This window comes from Meleagris gallopavo, chromosome 3, assembly GCF_000146605.3.
Source record: "Meleagris gallopavo isolate NT-WF06-2002-E0010 breed Aviagen turkey brand Nicholas breeding stock chromosome 3, Turkey_5.1, whole genome shotgun sequence".
In the NCBI taxonomy this organism is placed as follows: Eukaryota; Metazoa; Chordata; class Aves; order Galliformes; family Phasianidae; genus Meleagris; species Meleagris gallopavo.
Genome location: NC_015013.2, coordinates 18,730,462 through 18,748,800, shown reverse-complemented (window position 1 = coordinate 18,748,800; position 18,339 = coordinate 18,730,462). Strand labels below are relative to the sequence as shown.

Below are 18,339 nucleotides of genomic sequence, written 5' to 3'. Positions count from 1 at the left end.
TTTAAACAATCAGTCTGGATTTATCTTTTAATCTCTGCAGCCTGAAAATCACTTAAATAGGAAAAAAGTTCAGGAAAGGTTTTTTCCATAATGTCATAGAGTTATCTAAATCAATGTCTGTGATGGGGGCAGCAGGCCTGGAGGCTCTCTGGCTCGGAAAGGGGAAAAGGGGGAGGGTGGGGAGATGAGAGCTGGGCCTAAAGATAGAACAGTAGTAATGATCTGAGGGAGGAAGGTTAATTGGAATGCAAGATAACACAATATAATGCAATATAATTGGAATTGAGGCTCAAAAATCAAATAAGATGAGAGAGGGAGTGTCTGAAACCAAAGGCCTTACTTTGAATTGAAGGTGAAATGACTGGGGAGAACATGCACACTGCCAGCCAGTGAGAGAGAGTGAGAGTCCTGTGACTTGCAGGTCTTGTCTTCCACTCTGAATGCAAAGTCCTCTGGGGTAGGTACTTATCTTCTGAGAACCAGGTATCCAGAATGTTATCAGTCCATGGAACTGGAGTATTAACTCTAATTCCCTGTGCTTTACGTGATGTTATGATGTGGGATACTGATAAGAAAAATCATAAAACCTTGACGCATACATCACCAAACTCTTACAGAAATACAATGTTTCTGTAAGAAATAAAAAATAAATCCATTTTTCTTTAATTGTATGAGAAAATTCTGTTGCAAATATGATGGAATAGCAATTTATCATTATAATTAAAGTTATTACAATATTTTATTAACGACAATATAAAAAATGCTCTATTCTGTACATGATCTGCTGCTTCATTTTAAAAGTTCACAAATCACATTGGTTAGAACAAAGTTTTAGGGCATGAGTATGTTTCCAAAGAATCATAGTCAAGCTATTCATATATTCTTCCTATTAACAGTTATTTGGTTAACATCATAAAATGAGCATTTTTTTTTATAAACAAAGAAAATAATTGTAGGAGCTGTGGATGTCAAAAATGTGGATTTACTGTGTTTTGTGGCAATAATGAAAAAATACTGGTTCTAAGATTAGTGATTTCATAACATGGTCTCCTCAATTTACATGCTGTTTTGCACATCATTTGGTTGAAAGATGTGTATTCAGAGAAATTTCAAATTCTTCATGTTGGTTTCTTCTAATTTCCTGGCTGTTATGACAGTGTTGCTGAAAGTGGCAGAAGAGGGACATTCATAGCTCCTCAGAGAGTGATGAGGTTGGAGAGGACCACTAGAGAACAAATCCATTTATCCTTTGTGTGAATAGTACACAAATTGCTGATAATAATAGAATGGAATTCTCTTCCGAAGTCAGCAAAATTTTGTTTCTTATGATGAATGCTGAAATATCAGGTAGCAATGTACTTAATGTTATTTTATAGTGTAAAATGCTTATTGCTGCATACTGGTCATTGATTGATTTTCCTTTGGTTTCTGTATAATTCTGTCTACTTTCTGACTAAATCAGAAAACTATAATCTATTTCAGACAATTTCTGAATGAAAAATTCTCCTTTCACTTACTAAGCTCTCTGTGGTTTATTTCATTTCGGTCACTATCTTTAATGTGCTCAACTTTCTATTTTTCTGCGAAGATTAAATCTATACGTATATAATAGCATGTTTTCTGGGATGCTTTAGAAATAAATGCTCTGTCCCATCATTTTGTCATTATCAATGCAGAATTGGGATCTGACTCCTCTTTGAAAAGGTTTTGTGTTCTACTAATACTTGCTTACAATTTGTCATACTCCTTTGTAGTACTACAAATCTGTTGTTGCTTTTTTTTTTTTTTTTTGAAGTATTAGGATTTTTTGCTTTTTCATGTCAGAGGCAAAGATTTTTATAAGGAAATACAAGCACAAAAGTGATACTCAGTTTTCCAAAATTTTTTGTTTTGCCAGGCCTAGGAAGTGCGTAAGATTTTGCTCATCATTTCTGTCTTTATTCCTTCCTTGCTGACAAGCCAAATATTTTGGGTTTATTTTTTATCAAACAAACCTCTGAGATTTAATTATGAACTTCAGAAATGTTGCAGTTAAGTTTTTGATCTTACATTGTCTCTACCGCTTCAAAAGCTGAGACTGATCCTTGGTAGTAGAAGAGAGATGAAATTGCATAGACTTTATTTTTCATGTCAGGACATGAATGAATTGTGGTTGTGATTTCAATTTGATTCCAAAAACATACTTAACAAACTTGAATTTCTGAAGTGATGCAGTGAGAAAAACTTTTTCTTTCATACGGCTTACAAATTTCATAATCAAACAAAAGGACAAAAGAAATGAAAAGCAGCAAAACCACTAAGATATTTCTCTTCGTGAAATTAGAAACATAACTGTATATGATTTTTGCAGCTTAATTGTCTTTAGTTAACAAAATGAGTAGTAGCTATGGGAATTTTTAAATAAGTGAGAGATGCATCAAATATTTTATATTAAGAAATGTGGTTACATAAGTGTAAAAAGGAAAAAAATGATCAGATAATTTATGACAGGAAATAATTTGCATTGCTTGTGTCTTTATTTCAGGACACTTTTTGGCTGATTTTTAGTTTTGACACATGTAAGGAATATAATGTTTGGAGACAACATCAACTGCTTAAAAATATAACAATATTAAACCATATGGTATATTTTATAGCTATGGAAAAAAAAAATAAACACAATAATCCTTGGCTATGCATTCAGAAGTATTGAAACCACCTTTAATTTTCAGTACTAAAATAACAATTTTCTTAATTTGCTCAGAGAGACCATGATCAGACCCAGATTGTGGAAATATGACGATGTGTGTATAGTGTCACTGTCCATTGAAATCACTCATTTAAAGGACAAATACACCCTGTAAAATGTACTTTAATTTATTTGCTCATTACCTACTAAAAAAAACCCAAACACCCACCCCAAACCAAAGAAACATCAAATAAAGACTCAATCTTCATACAGACTAGTCTAACACATCAGTTCGTAAATTCATTACTTCATGAATTCTGTAGCTAAAAAGTTGTCTAATTTCCAGTGAGTGCACCTATGAGCAAAATACTTTCTGAGACGGTGTCAGGGCTCACTCTTCTGCTGCTGCTACAGTTTGGGTGTTGAAAGAAGCTCAAAATCCTCAGCAATACAGTTGTGATTCCAAAGCTTTTTGAGTATGTTGACCTATTAGTACTTTTCAGGTTGGAATTTAAATTATACCATATCAGTAAGTTCAGGGGCAGTGCCTTTACAAAGATACAAGAGAGAGTAGCTACAGGGCTTGGCTGGCTGTGGGAAAAGATAGCTGCAGGTGGCCTTTACCTCCCTGTCTGCTGTGCCATCTGTACGTGTTATGCTTGCCCAGATGGCTCTAATCCCAAGTGCTAGCATGAGCTGTATGCTCAGCAGGATTTCAGGTGTGAAGTTTGGTACATACAGATAGTTAGGGCCAATTTTGAGGTGGTGATGAACTTTGACAGGTGTGGCAATTTGGAAGTTGTGAATAGAATAGAGTCTGTTTTGAATAGAATCTGTTTTGTCAGAGGATGCCACTGTACATCTCTTTGCATCCTGTTGAAACAAATCATCTGTCCATTGTGCCCTAGCCATTCCTGTAACAAATTACCTGTTCTGTCTTAGGATTTTGTGCAGAATGACCAACTGCCTGATTTCTCTTTGCCTCAGGTTTTGTGGGCTTTTTGTGAGTAGGTACACATTCTTAGATTAAATTACATCATCAATAAATTTTTGGTCTGTATTAATTCCCAGACCATCTCTGTTGTTTACTTGTTACTTTTTTTCACCCTATTTTCTAGCCACAGGATCAAAGAATCCTACATGGAGTATAAGTCTGCATAGGCATTTATAGCTCAGTGCTTCGAAGTCATTTCCATACCTCGAAGCTCTGCTTTGCCAGCTGGGCCAAACCACCAGCTCCTGCTGCGTAGGCTTCCCTATGGTCTGTACGAGTATGGCTGCAGCTTTACCTCACGCTAATTTCCCACTCACTGTGTACTCCCATCTGTGACCCACACTTCTGCCAGCAGAGAAGAGCAGATGAGAGGATTCAATTGATATTCTAACCTATGCCATGTTCTCATTATTTATCCCACTGTTTGTTACCTGTTGATGTCCATACAAAGCCCACAGCTGCACAAGGTTTTCTGTCCTATGGTAGCAGTTTTCCAGTTAGAATCATTTTTAAAATAAACTAACTCAAACCACCCAGAAGTCAAGGAAAACAAACAAAAAGCAATGCATTTCCAGCTATGACAGATTTTTACAAAACTTTCTTTTTTCCCCATGGAAATGATATGTATATTTTATATAAATTCAAACAGTTTTTCATCTCCAGGAGTAAGCGAAATTTACTTTTCATTTTGTTTTTCTTGTTTTAGAAGCAGCTGCAGCAATATCATGTAAATTTCTGACATTCCTGTATCACTTACAAAAGAAGATAAGCAATTTGGACTTTTTTTCTATTGCATTTACAGCTTATACAAAAGAAAATTAACTGGTTTCTTCTGAAGCAGATATTTTCTGTAAAGATATAGAATCCCTTTTAGGAAATATTTGGAGACATGTAACTAAAGATTAAGCTATGCAATTAGAAAAAGGGTGCTAATACATTATCAAGTTGATGGTCTAGCAGCTGAACTCATGGAAAACTTCAGTTCAGTGAGCAGGTATTAACACAAGTGTAATACTTTTTTTCAGTTCCAGTGATTTTTGTCTTGTGTGTCATGAGGAGTTAAAACATTTCCCTTTGCCCATAATAATATCTTGGAACAATAAATCAAGAGCTATTCTTTTTCATTGCTATTGTTTATGATCATTAAGTAAATAAGCAAAGTTGCAATATAATGAAATGTTTTGTTTGCAAGTGTCTGTAACTTTTTCCTTCTTATATCAATCAGATCTCTTTTATGCTACCTTCACCCCTCTCAAACAATACAATGAATATTGCTTCCTATTCTTTCAGCATACTTTAGATTTCTCAGTTAAGGAAGATTACTTTAAGAGGGATTCTGTGTTACTACTTGTCCCTGAATTATTAAACAGGTGGAACTGCCAGAAGGTTTCACTGGAAAGAAAACCCCCACTTTCATTTACTTTTCTAACTTTGTTTTATCTTTACATCTACTTATCTTCTATTAAGTAAATTAAGCTCATTGAGTTCTACATGCTGAGCTAGCTAGTCTGCTGCTGCAAACTCAAGCTGGTAACTTTCAAACTTGCTGCGGAAAGTTGCTTTTTTTCCCCCTCAGTTTTCAGTGTTGACTTATATCTCATGTTTAGAGATCTCTGTAATAATAATAATACAAATCTTCTTTATCTGTGTTCTACTTAAAAATATGCTCTTTTCATCCAAGATAAGTTTAAGTTAGAAGTTTTTGGAGCAGTCAGAACCCTGGGGAAGTATAATGTATGTTTATGTATAATGGAAGTGACATCAGTAGTAGTTTGATGAAGCAAGTGTCTATCTGCAATACATCAGCAACATCAACCCTACTATCACTAAGAAATGATGAACAAAGAAGTTTTCTGTACCTAAACTGTATCCTAAATGTTTAGGAATCAACTAATAAAGAGTTAATAAATGCTGTCAGATTTTCTAGGTTTCTCACTGTTTTATTTATTTAGGTGGATCTTTTTGGCTTCGGAAATGAACTCATAAATAGGTCTTAGATATATGCTAAGAATCTTTTATTTGGGGAAGTGTTTTGTATATTCCTTATCTTTATATAGCTAAGATACTGTCCTATGTCCTATAGTGTTAAAATTCCATGTAATTTGATTACCTTAACTGAAAAGCACATAGGGAAGTTAAGACATGTGTGAACATCTTCTATTCCTCATCACCTCAGACAAACTCAGTGCTAATATTTTCTGGAGAGAGAATCATTACTTTTAATTTTAATTAATTAAATTACGTTTAATTTTTTGGAAGCTTAGGTGCAGAGTCAGAATCAACAATCCAGGATGAAAAATACAGGTATAGTTCAGTATTTCAAAAAATTGTTGAAGGCCAGGAGTCTACAAGGCTACTGTAGTTAAACTGCAAGTCTACTTCAAAAATTACCAGCTTTAAGTTGGACTGGTAAGATTGATTTTATTGGCAGTGTCCCTGTCAACACTGTGGAGAGTGAACAAGAATTCATAGGTAGTGGATAAGACCACTTGTTTGATCATAAATTTGTGGTTTAAATTGCTTTAAAACCAATGATGAAACCACAGCAATGTGGTTTTTCTTCTGATTCATCAAGATTCTGTCTCTAAAGCTTCAACCAAATATAAATATTTCCATCCATATTTCTCCAATTTTTAAGATTTGTAAACTATACACAGTATGTTTCATCTTCTAGTGAATGTGCAAAGCTACTAGCAAAATCCACTAAAAAACCCTGCTGGTTATGAGCACCGTAATAAGTGTCTGCAGATATGTACTGCTTTGAGGCAGAAACTAAGGCATTGCTACAAACCAAAAATTAAAGTAGCAAACTGCAGCAAGATTTTAATATTTAATTACATTGGCTCTAACAGGCCTTATTCAAATTCATATGTTGGGGCATCTATGCAAAGTTTATTCAAATGCAATTTCTGAATGCACAGATGGTGCTTTGGCAATGGATGTGATGCAGCTATGTAGTGCTGTGTGGGGTAGTGATTCTACACCAGGCAGTGATAATGAAGGGAGCTGGATTCTATTTCCATCCTTTCCCTTCTCTGGTACCCCTACTTACCTACAACTGTTCTTCAGAAACATCTAAGTAATGGTGAATAAATGTCCTAGAAAGCACTGAAAAGTTGAAAGCAGCTGAAAAGCAGCAGCTTAAAATTGAGAAACTGGAAGCAGGAAGTGTGAAAACTTCTATTCAGTTGAAATGAAGCATAAATAATGCTTTAACTATCTACTCTTCAGTGTTTTGTTTACTGCACTGGTTTTCTACATTTCAAATACAGGCGTTAACCCCAATCACTATGATGTATAAACATGCCTTTTTAAAGAAAGATGCTGGAACATTTGAAAAAAAATATTTTTTTATCAACTTAGTCTTCTATTGGAATAGCGAGGTTTTGTTTTGTTATGTTTTGATAGCCAAGGGAAAAATGAAAAGCAAATATAAGTGATGACATTCTCCATATCACAATTTTCTCAATATTGGACTGAGAAAGCAATTTTTGAGGTGCTGATTTTTGTCTAAGCGAATGAATAATAGTGGATAAATAATGAAAAAGGATGCAGCAACATTTAGTAGCAGCCATATAATCACTATGTAGGTAATATGCTATATAGTAGGATAGTATTACCCTATCAAAAATAATATGAATATATACTTTCTGGGTATTTTGTGGAATGTAGACAATAAAACCCACTGTGAAATTGCTTGACATTCTTCTCATGTGAAAAGAGAAAAATCAAAGGTGAATTTGTATTTTGTATTCATTTATATAGGTAAATTTAACTTACCATTTTGCCTAGCATGAGGTTCCATCATTTGAGTAAGAAGGCAAATGAATTATATTTCCTTTGGTATCAGTACTTGGTCAAGTAACAAATACACCTGTCTATGCTGTACTCACGTCTAAAATGTCAAACGCTATTATTCATAAGATAGATATATCATTATTTTAAGAGTAATATAAACTGTTGCTTGAGATTATTTGATTGGATATCGATTAATTCATAGTTTTATTGAAAGAAGCTAAATTATTCTTTGTCTTTTTTAGGGGTGATAGCAGATTATGAGTCAAAACATGGACATTGGATCCGTTCAGCATTTAATGGAAGATACGCAGATTTTTAGGACCCAAGCAAGACAGCCTAATAAGTTAGATGGAATTTGCCAAACAGATGACAATCTGTGTAATTCAAATTTTCCATCTCAAAATTTCTACCCATATTCACCTCTTTATACACACATGCATATGAATTACGGCAGTGACTTGGAAATTTTTGAAGCAGTAAGAATTCGAGAACTAGAAGAAGTCAAAGCCAGAGCTGCCCAAATGGAGAAAACCATGCGCTGGTGGTCAGATTGTACTGCTAATTGGAGGGAGAAATGGAGCAAAGTTAGAGCAGAAAGAAATAAAGCCCGAGAAGAAGTCAGACAATTGAAAATAAAATTGGACAGTGTTGCAAAAGAACTGAGTATGCTTAAAAAAGATAAACCAGGATTTAGTAACTGAGAAAGAAAGTTTAGAAAATGTAACTGCTTGGAAAACAGAATATTTCAGTTCCTCGGAAATATCTCATATAAAAAAAGACGTAAACCAGTTAACATTTTTGGAACAAGAACCTGTGAAAGAACTGAACAAAACCAACAGAATTCCTTGGGCAGAAGACTCAAACAAGGTAAAGAATGGGGATTTCTTTTAGTTCATGAAAAAGGAGGAGTTATGTATTTAGAAATGAGATTTTACAAGGATTTTCACTAAAATATAACGTGATCTGATACATTATAAAAACAATTATTTTGATTTTCACCCATGTTATAATCCTAATATAGAGAAATACAGAAAACAATTCAGATCCCTTAGCTATGGCTAAACCTATAAGTGAAAGGCTGTTATCTGCAATAACTTAATGCTCTGACTATCTTTCACATTAGAAGTTATCAGGTTATCTCTGAAATCTCCATGTTTTGCATACTGCTATCTCAAAAAAGCAGTATAGACTCCTGATATCTAAAATAAAATTTAGTTCTCACTACTTGCAATATCTGAAATGAGGAAAGAGGTGAGGTGAATTCTTCTGCAATGTGGCAATTTTTTCATTTGGCAAATAGAGCAATTAAAATCTCAAAAGAATTCCTAATACAGATGTATTTTTTTTCTAAATATTTTTAGTTTTGCTTATGTTTTACACGCAAGATCTTTCTCCTCAAAATAGACAATATAGCACATTTTGTTTCTGACTGGGACCCAACTAGAATGTTATGCACATAACTGGTCCTTACACAAAACTTGTTAAAGTCCATCATTTCTTTCAACATGACTTACATTAGAACTCTAAGGGTTCTTATGTGGAATTTCTCAGTATTTTATCTGTACATATAAGTTGCTTTCCTGGTTTTAATAATTCCAAGATTCTGTCTTGACCATAGTTGTAGCCAATTAGTGACAACTGGAACCTATTTGTTTAGTAGAGAAACCTTAGAAATATTTTGGTTATGAAAACTCTCACATGTTCACAGTATGAGATACCACAAAGCAGTGATCACTCCATCAGAATGACATTTTTTGCATTAGAGAACATTCTAATTGTAACTCATTGCAATTATACAAGATATTATTAATTCTTTTTTTCCCCCTACAGGGTTTAAATGTTTAGAAGAGCCTTGGTAGCAGGCAGAAGTCATATTTAAACTCTTCCTTTATCTATGTTTTTCTCAAATACCATGTTTATCTCTTTTCTCAGGATGTGGAGTTAATCAAACAGCCCTTAAGAAGCAGTCAGAATAAAAAATGACTCCAAAGCATCTTGATGCCTTTCCCAGTGGATTTACCAGTATTTATTTCGAGGAACCTAAAAAAGGTCTGCACAACGCAGCTCAGACATCAGAGAATGATTTAATGCATGCTTCTGTTCTGCATTTGCATTTGGCTGAGTTACAGAAAATCTTAACAAAAGAAAGAGAGTAAGTACAAAATATAACCTCCTTGGAGAAATCTTCATTAGAAATAAGTTTTTAAAGAAACTTTCTAATGTAAATATAGTGAAGTTTTGCATTTATAGCTCGCATGTTCTCCTAGGTATTTCTAAGCTCTAATTCAGAAAATACATATTTTTTAATGGTTTTGGAAATTGGTAATCACATATATTGTGTTTCACAGTAATGTGTATGTTTCGTTTCCTTTGGCTTGTTTACCATTAGCATGAAAAAGTACTCTGTAATAAAACTGTTAAGAATATACAGTTAACTAAAAAATTTGTACTTACCAGAAATTTGATACCAATTGACATCTAAGCTGTGTTATACTCAAGTATTGGAGCACTGTAGCATTATAAGAAATTTTCATAGGTTCTTTCAAATTTTTGCTAGTACATGGTGACTGGAGAATAATGAAGGCCATTTTTGAATTACACCAAAATTTCTTTGCAAACATGTGGTATGTGCTATACGTGCAGTGTGTGAGATAGTAGACTTCAGTTTAACGTGACTGTAGCTTCAAAACTGGTTAAAGTTACTTAGAAGGAGTAGAGAATGCCTCTTCTCTTGCAAATACTGTCAAGTTTCAGTTCAAAGAGTATGTAATAGATTGTGACAAATCTTTCCTGTCACTTTCTTTCTTTTTACAATTTCCCTGTAGATAATTCAAGTCTGAAGTATATTAAAATTTTAAAAAAGCATTTATTTTAAATTCTTAGAACATACTGACTATGTTGTTACCTGGAGTAGGAAGCTGTAGAAAACATCCATTCTTTTTTTGAATATTGCAGCAAATTACCAAAACTATGCTCTATCTTACTAAAAAAGATTCCGTTTTTTGTTGAAGCCAAAAAATCCAAGTGCTTAAATTTTTATGATATTTCATGAGAGTTAAGAGGCTGATACTTCATATATCTACTCTCCTCTGGTTGAAATCTTTAGGGTTCTACGTATTTTACTTGTTCAACAGAGATCATAGTATGCAGAAATTTCCTTTTAAAAAGGAGATAATCATTCAACATTTTTAAATCAAATCTCTTATTTGATGAAAATTTAATAAATCCCCATTTTACCTTCATTTTTGTGTTTGTTCATGTGCTTTTCCAGACAGTTTGTAACTGTATTTCAGGATGCCAGATTTTGATACTTATCCCTAGGTATATACTGACTGTTCTTCATTATGGTGTATATTAATAAATTTACTGGGGCATGATAAAAACTGGTGTATGTTTCTATCATGCAACATACAGCAATTCCAACCTCAGGCAGTAACTGGTCATGGAGCAGCAATTTTCACATAATGGTAGGCATTTGCATACAACTTCTTCTTTAGGTCTCTTTTTGCAACATTTCCTGTATAAAGGAGCTTCTGTAAGCAAAATATATACAGCTGAGACATATGAAGCAATTATGTTTGGCTATGCACACAATAGATACCTATGAACAGTATTACCAGACAAGAACTAACATAATCCCTGGTCTCTTGAGTCACCCTGTGAGTCTTTGTTGGGCAGACTATCATCCACCAGTTCAGGCAGGCTTAGTCTCTGCTTCTCATGGGAATAGGCTTATTTTGATGACTTGACATCTTCAGATTCCCATTTTTTTCTCTTTGAGTTTTATACTTGTTCACATCAGTATTTTTGCTCCTGGATTCTGGATCTGCTAATAATCACTATCTCAACAATCTCATCTGTTTGCATAGCTCTAGCTTAAGTAGTTTCTCACAGCTTCTTCCTGACAATTTAGAAATTTTCTCAGTAAACTTCAGCCAAGGATACAGCTGTGCTACATCAAAAGCAAACTTGGGTTACAGACAACTTGAACCCCTAGGCCAAAGGTTACTTTGGCAGCCAGTGTGATCTTGCTCATTCTGTGCAGGACCTCTCAGCAGATCTTTTTGGCTTATTTTCAGTACTCGAGAGTTGTAGCTAGATTTTTTCCAAACTGAAACCAGCACATGTAGAGCTAGCGTTTGGACATGCCCCTACTTAAATGGCTAACCTCTCCCTAAGTGATTTAGGTGGTTCTGGATCAAGAGTATTCAGTTTAGTTGTAAAAAAAAGAGGCAACAAGAAGACACTTTTCATGCAAGTAAATTGCTTCAATTACGCAGCTAACACTGATTCCAGGCCTTGAGGCAGACCACTCAATGATAACTCTGGTGTCTCTGCACAAGCCCACCAAGTACTGTGTGAACATGCCCCAGAGGCAAAGCTTGTCACATATCCTTTTGCTGATTTCCTTATGCTGTGGAAGAAAGACTTTAAATCAAATATTCTCAGAATGTAGATAAAGTCAATGTGGAAATAATACCTTTTGTCAAAAGGTTAACAAATTATTTTTGTCCCAGAAGAGAAAATAACTACTGTGACATACAACAGTATCTTATGTTGCTAGTTGAATTTTCAATTTTACATTTTCAATATTTTTATCTTTTCTGATATGTTCATGTTTCATCCCTGCAGTATCATAAAACTTATGTAAAATTGTCATCTCCCAACATAATGATACTTCTGCAGTTTTACTGCTTTTCAGATTTCAGATTTATTCAGGGTCCTGACTTTATATGCTTTATTCCTACACTGATGTTTATAGCCAGTTGAATAACCAGGGATTATAAACTATGACCTGTTTTTATTAAAAAATGGTACCAATATAAATTGGAAGTTTTTACTTGTAATTAAGAGTACTTTTTTTCTTTCATTATTCTTGTGGGCCAATTCTATTTTGTTAGACTATTGCAAAATCACATACACATATTACACAAATATGAAATGAAATTATGAAGGCAAGGATATAAATTATGAAAAATTCATTGTTATCTTTGGACTTTGGCTGACAGTCTTTGCTGTGGACACAAAAATGAAATTTTTAATGAGTCTCAAAGACAGGAACATCTGTAGAGCTTCATATTTCTTTAATTATATCCTGAATTGCTGATAATACTGTGTTTTGAAAAGAGGTAAAAGCTAAAACCAAACTTCAGTGTTTCAATAGGAACCATCATTCCCTCTTTGTGAACTATTTTTTCTAGCAGTTTTCCAGAATATAGTAATGAGCATATTACTCAAATAACATTCCAAAGCAGAATCCTTAGAGTTGTCATTTTAGTGAGGAGTAGTATCTCTGAGATAAATAGTCTACATTTCAAAACGTTTTTATCTCATTCTTTCCCATATATGTATAATCTTTTCCCTGTACTCAAATAAAGTGAACCAATATCTATCCTCTGAGGATTTTTGCTATCTTACATATACCGTGACCAAAATCACTAACTGATGTTCATTTCCAAATTTTATTAAGTTTAGGACAAGAATTTGAATTCTGTACTGGAATTGTCTGTTCTCTTTAGCCATTATTTTTTACAGATCTCTTAGAATAATTATGAAGTTATAGTATATGTTTAAAATAATTTAAAAATATGCAGTTGAAAAAGGCAGTAAAATATAACTGAAGCTTTGGACAAAAGGTAAATGTCGTTTTTTTCTTTTTCCATCCTCAAAAGAAAAAGTAATGCTGATTTTTAAAACCTTTTCAGAATGAATGTATTTCTGGAAAAAGAAGTGGAAAAGACAGAAAATGAATTAGCTCTTTGGAAGTGGAAATATGAAGAACTAAAACAATCTAAACTGGAAAGACTGAACCAGGTATGTTAGCAATATTTATCACGTGGAATAAGAAACAAAACTGAGGCTTCTACTTTACTCTTTTAACTAAGAATAAAATTATACTTAGGCTTTACGAAAATAATAAGTAAATATCCATGTTTGTTTGAAAATTGCTTTCACAACAGAACTGAAGGATAATTCAAGTTGGAAGATACCTCAGGTCCAATTGCTGCTCAAATCGGCAGTCTGGCCCACTAGTAGACTACTCGTGGTGAAAAAGGTTCTGGGTTCTGACAGTGCCCAGTCAGAACATCTCTTGCTCTAGTATATGATTATTTTCTGTTCTCCTAGTTTGCACCACTGTGAAGAATCTGGCTTTGTCTTTTTGATAATCCCCTCATAAGTATTGGGGCACTGCTATTAAATACCACTGAAGCCATCTCTTCACCATTCACTTTTCAACAGTCTACATCCAGACATGGAGCCAGTGACTACCACTCTCTGGACTTGATCTGCAGCCTGTTCTTCATTTGTTGAACGGTCCACCCATCAAATCCATATCTTTCCAGTTTGGAGAGAAAGATGTAAGGTACTCTGTCAAAGGCCTTACTGAAGTCCAGATAGATGACATCACTGGCTCTTCTCTTGTCCATTGATGCAGTGACACTATCATAAATGGCCACTAGGTTGGTCAAACAGGATTTGACCTCGGTGAAGCCATGCTGGTTTTTCTGTATCACCTCCCTGGCTTCCATGAACCTTAGTATAGCTTCTAGAGAGATCTGCTCCATGATCTTCCCCAACACGGAGGTGAGACTGACAGGTCGGTGGTTCCCAGGATCATCTTTTTTACCTTTTTTAAAAATGGGTGTGATGTTTCTTTTTTTTTCCAGTCACCAGGGATTTCACCTGATTGCCATGACTTTTCAAATATAGGGAGTGGCTTGGCAACCACATCAGCCCCTTAGGACTCTGAGATGCATCTCAGCAGGATCCATAGACTTGTAAATGTGCAGGTTCCTCAGGTAGTCACAAATCTGATCTTCGCTTACAGTGGGAGGGTCGTTAGTTCGACAGTCCCCTCCTACCAAACCAAACATTTGAGGGCTGTGTGGTTATCAGGAAAAACAGACAAAAAATGTAAGTACCTCACCCTTCTCCTGGACTTTCCTTTTCTGATTGAGGTACCTGTAGAAGCCTTTCTTGTTCTTTTTGGGATCCATATCCAAGTTCAATTCAAGCTGGGCCTTGGCTTTCCAAGATGTAGTAGTCTACATGTTAGTAAAGCAGAGCTGACAATTTGTGCAGCACTATTTGAGTGCCACTTCTGGTTTAACATCAAGCACTTTGTGTTACTCCAGGATCAGGGCTGCTACTGGGACGGGTGGCTCCAGTGGAGAATTAGATGCCTGTTCCAATAACGCAGACCAGGCCCAGAATGTAGGTCCTAGAAGGTGATGGCCGTCAGCAGCGTTTCATTCCACAGTTTGCACAGGAGTGCATGAAGGAGCTGGAAACATGCTGCAGGAACATCCTTAAGGACAAAAAAGTCTCAACAACATAGAGGAGGAGCAGCCAAAGGCTGCAATCTTTTATAGGGTAAATGCAGAGATCCATGCTGCTGAAGGTGGGAAACTGTCACCTCCTGAAAGTGGAGGATGGCTCTTTTTCCACCTCCACATCTGCTATTGTAGAATAGGTTCAAAAATCTGGTAGCAAAAAAGGAGAAGAAAGCCAAAACTGAGCAGAAATCAGAGCCAGCTTTATCCTGAACAATGCATTAACACCAGGAGAAAACAGCAAGAGGCAGAAGCAGCAAGGGGGACAATCTATTCTGTAGGGACAAAAGCCCCTATGTATCTCAATTTTCATTTTGAGGGATATGTTGCTTGCTGTGGACTTTGATCTAGAACATTGCAGAGAGACTGCCAAGGCCTGTCCAGACCTTAGACCAGTGTTCCCAGCTGCTCATCTGCATGGGTAGAATTGGTACAGAAGTGCACGCATCCTGGTGATCAAATGAGAAAGAGATGTATTTAGTTACAGAACTTGAATATTGTTAGAGCAATTAAAATACTGGGCCAAGTTTGTAGAACTGAAGTACTATAAAGGACAGACGGCTCTTCAGGAAAAAGAGGGAAGAGGAGGCCTGAGGGGATGGAAGTTGCCCACAGATCTAAAAGCAACCTAAATCTTTTGAGCTCTTCTGTGTGATGGGACTAATAGCTCATGACTCAGTACCAGAGGAGAGATCAGTAAGAATGAGATTTTGATGGGAGATCACCTGATGAGTTAGAGATTATAGTCTTTAAAGAACTCATGTCTCTGAATTTCAGAATCTGGTTCTCACAGGGGACTGACTGTATAGCTGCTGGAAAGGCATCATGGTTGGATGCAAAGCAATCTAATTCTGGAGGATTTCAGGAATTATTGCTCCGTGTAGGCATTAAATGGACCAACTAGTGGTGATGCATAGCTAAATCTGCTGTTAAGTGTTATGAAAGAAACTATTTGAAGATGTGTTTGTGAATAATATCCTTGTCTATATTGACTGAAATTTATGAGTTTGTGGACCTGAAGGAAGTGAGAAAGGCAAATAGTAAGAAAATACCCTGAACTTAAGGCAAACAAAGTTTGCTTAATCGGGGAACTGGTGCATGGAATCCCACGGGAGGGAGCTCTGATTAGTGAAGGAGTTCATTAAAGCTGGCAGGTCTCAAAGGGCAGCATCTTCAAAGTGTAAAAGAGATCTGTTATAATATACAGGTAGATTGGTCAGCATAGCAGAGAACTCAAAGTGTAATTTTGATGCCAAAAAACTATACCTTTATATAGGAGATCAGACTACAATTGAGAAATATAGAAATATTCACTGGACCTACTTGGAGGTGTTCCTTGAAGTCATGGAACAGTTCCATCTGAACATGAGAAAAAACTTTGCTGCGAGAGTCACAAAGCACTGGAATTGGTTGCCCAGAGAACTTGTGGAATCTCCTTCTGTGAGATATTCAAAACGTACCTGAATGCTTTTCTTTGTAACCTACTGATGATCTTCATAAATCCCTTCCAAGTTTAATGAGTAGAAGACAAATAAATATTGTTGTTGCATCTTTCAGGATTTAGCTTTCATAAAAATTAGTTAAGGACCTCTTACATCCAACAAAACTCAATTTGCATATGTATATAGGCATATAGAATTATTGATACAAAATTATTTTTGTTATATAAATTTAACATATCCAATTTGGAAAACTATTGGAAAATTAACTTTCTTTTCACATTTTAGGAAAGATTCTGATTAATTTATTACATTCCAATTAAATTAGTTTAGATCCAATTAGTTTATTAAATTACAAGATAGCACATAAAAAAAAATGTAGCTTCTTTCACAGATGAGTATCCATAGCAAGAAAAGAACATCTTTGTGTCGTATTTGAGTTCCTTCAGATTTTAGTTCTTTGTTTGTTCATGAAGTAGAATTTTAGCTTATTATACTTATATAACAGAGGAAGTCCGTATTTAATTAATAGTTTTGTTTAAGAAATGCAGTCTTCATGTTTTACAGCATTGTCATCAGGAATAGAACAATAAGGATTAGAAACATCCTGTGAGGAGGCTGGAAATCAATAGTTTCCAATTTTATTTATGTGCATGCGTACATATACGTGTGTGTTGCTGCTTTTTAAATGAAAGACATGCTGAATTGCTTTAATTGTTAACAGAAGGTGATATTTTGAGCATTCTGTTTGTATTCTGAGATTTATACATTTACTTTTTAAATTACAGAAAGGCATTGGATATATTAATCCGGCAAATGTGAATGAAATTACTTATATTTGATATTGTTGCTTTTTTAATTTTTCATTTATTGAAATATACAAGTCTTGTGTGTTGGGAATACGCATGTGAATGCCACAGATGAGAAGTGGTTGCTAGAGTCCCATATAAAGTTCTTGGCATTAAGTGATTCAAAAGGAAAATAAAGGAAAATGCAGATATATATTAAACATGGAATCTCTTTCATATATACACTTATGATATTAAATCACAAAGAAGTTTCATAGAATCATAGAATCACAAGATTGGAAATGACGTATAAGATCACCTAGTCCAACCGTCTTCTCATTACCATTGCTACCATGAGCTACTAAACCATATCTCGCAGCTCCTCATCCAAACGCCTCTTAAACACTGCCAGGGATGGCGACTCCACCACCTCCCTGGGCAGGCCATTCCAGAGCCTGACCACTCTCTGAGAGGAAAATTTTTTCCTCATGTCTAGTTTCTAGATTAACATTTATCATTACATCAGGATTACTTCTATGTCCTTGACTAAGAATTTTTGGTTTCAGAGTGAAGCATAAATTATTTCCTTTTGTAGATCACCTGACAGCTGCACTGGGTATGTGAAAAAATATTCTTTTAGATTCTCACTGTCAGTGCCACAGCTAACTGAACTATTTTTTTAACAATGTCTAGCTCTACTTGCTTTTTGGAAAACTGTGAGATTCTATGCAATGTTAGAAACTTCATACCTGCCATGAAATGAGTATTAGTGCTCCAAGTAATTAATTACGTTCTGTTAAAAAATGAATATTCACTTTTTTTTTAATGGATGCATTCTGCATCAACGTAAAATTTTCTTGAGTTCACTACAAAGAATAGGGAATTTATGTTTGACTACAGCATTGAACTTGGCCTGTTTGTCTTCATAAATTAGATTATTTTAACAGCAGCAACATGAAGTTGAATTTAGTGTTGAGATCATTCCTTTTTTTCTGTTTTAAAAGGTATACTCTGCCACTGAATACTGAAATAAGATTTACACTGAGTATTTTATTATTCAAATCTTCATTAATGTTTGGCAGCATAGTTTCTTTACTAGCAAGCAGTTAACTATGGGCTTTTTACAGCACAGAACTTTGTCAGTTCCTATGACAGTTACTCCAAAAGTAGTGCCTCCTATTTTATGATTTTGTCCCACAGTGTCAGATTTGGATGTTGGTGGCATGGAAGTAGAGGTTGAACCTTTCTGACAATATTCCATTACATTTTGATGCCATGCGAAAGGTAGCAGCAAAGGTGTGGTCTGACACATTTATGT

The 18,339-nt window shown here is 35.0% G+C and overlaps 1 protein-coding gene across 1 annotated transcript in view; it reads left to right on the top strand.

Annotated features, from left to right (window-relative positions):
- Positions 1–6,165: 6,165 nt before the first annotated feature.
- Positions 6,166–18,339, top strand: part of LOC100548387 (coiled-coil domain-containing protein 102B) — a 35,122-nt gene continuing 22,948 nt past the window's right edge. Inside the window, 5 exon segments of the mRNA XM_031552771.1 lie at positions 6,166–8,128; positions 8,130–8,327; positions 9,393–9,432; positions 9,435–9,612; positions 13,166–13,274. Of these exon segments, the coding sequence (XP_031408631.1) occupies positions 7,718–8,128; positions 8,130–8,327; positions 9,393–9,432; positions 9,435–9,612; positions 13,166–13,274 (936 nt within the window). The 5' untranslated portion in view covers positions 6,166–7,717.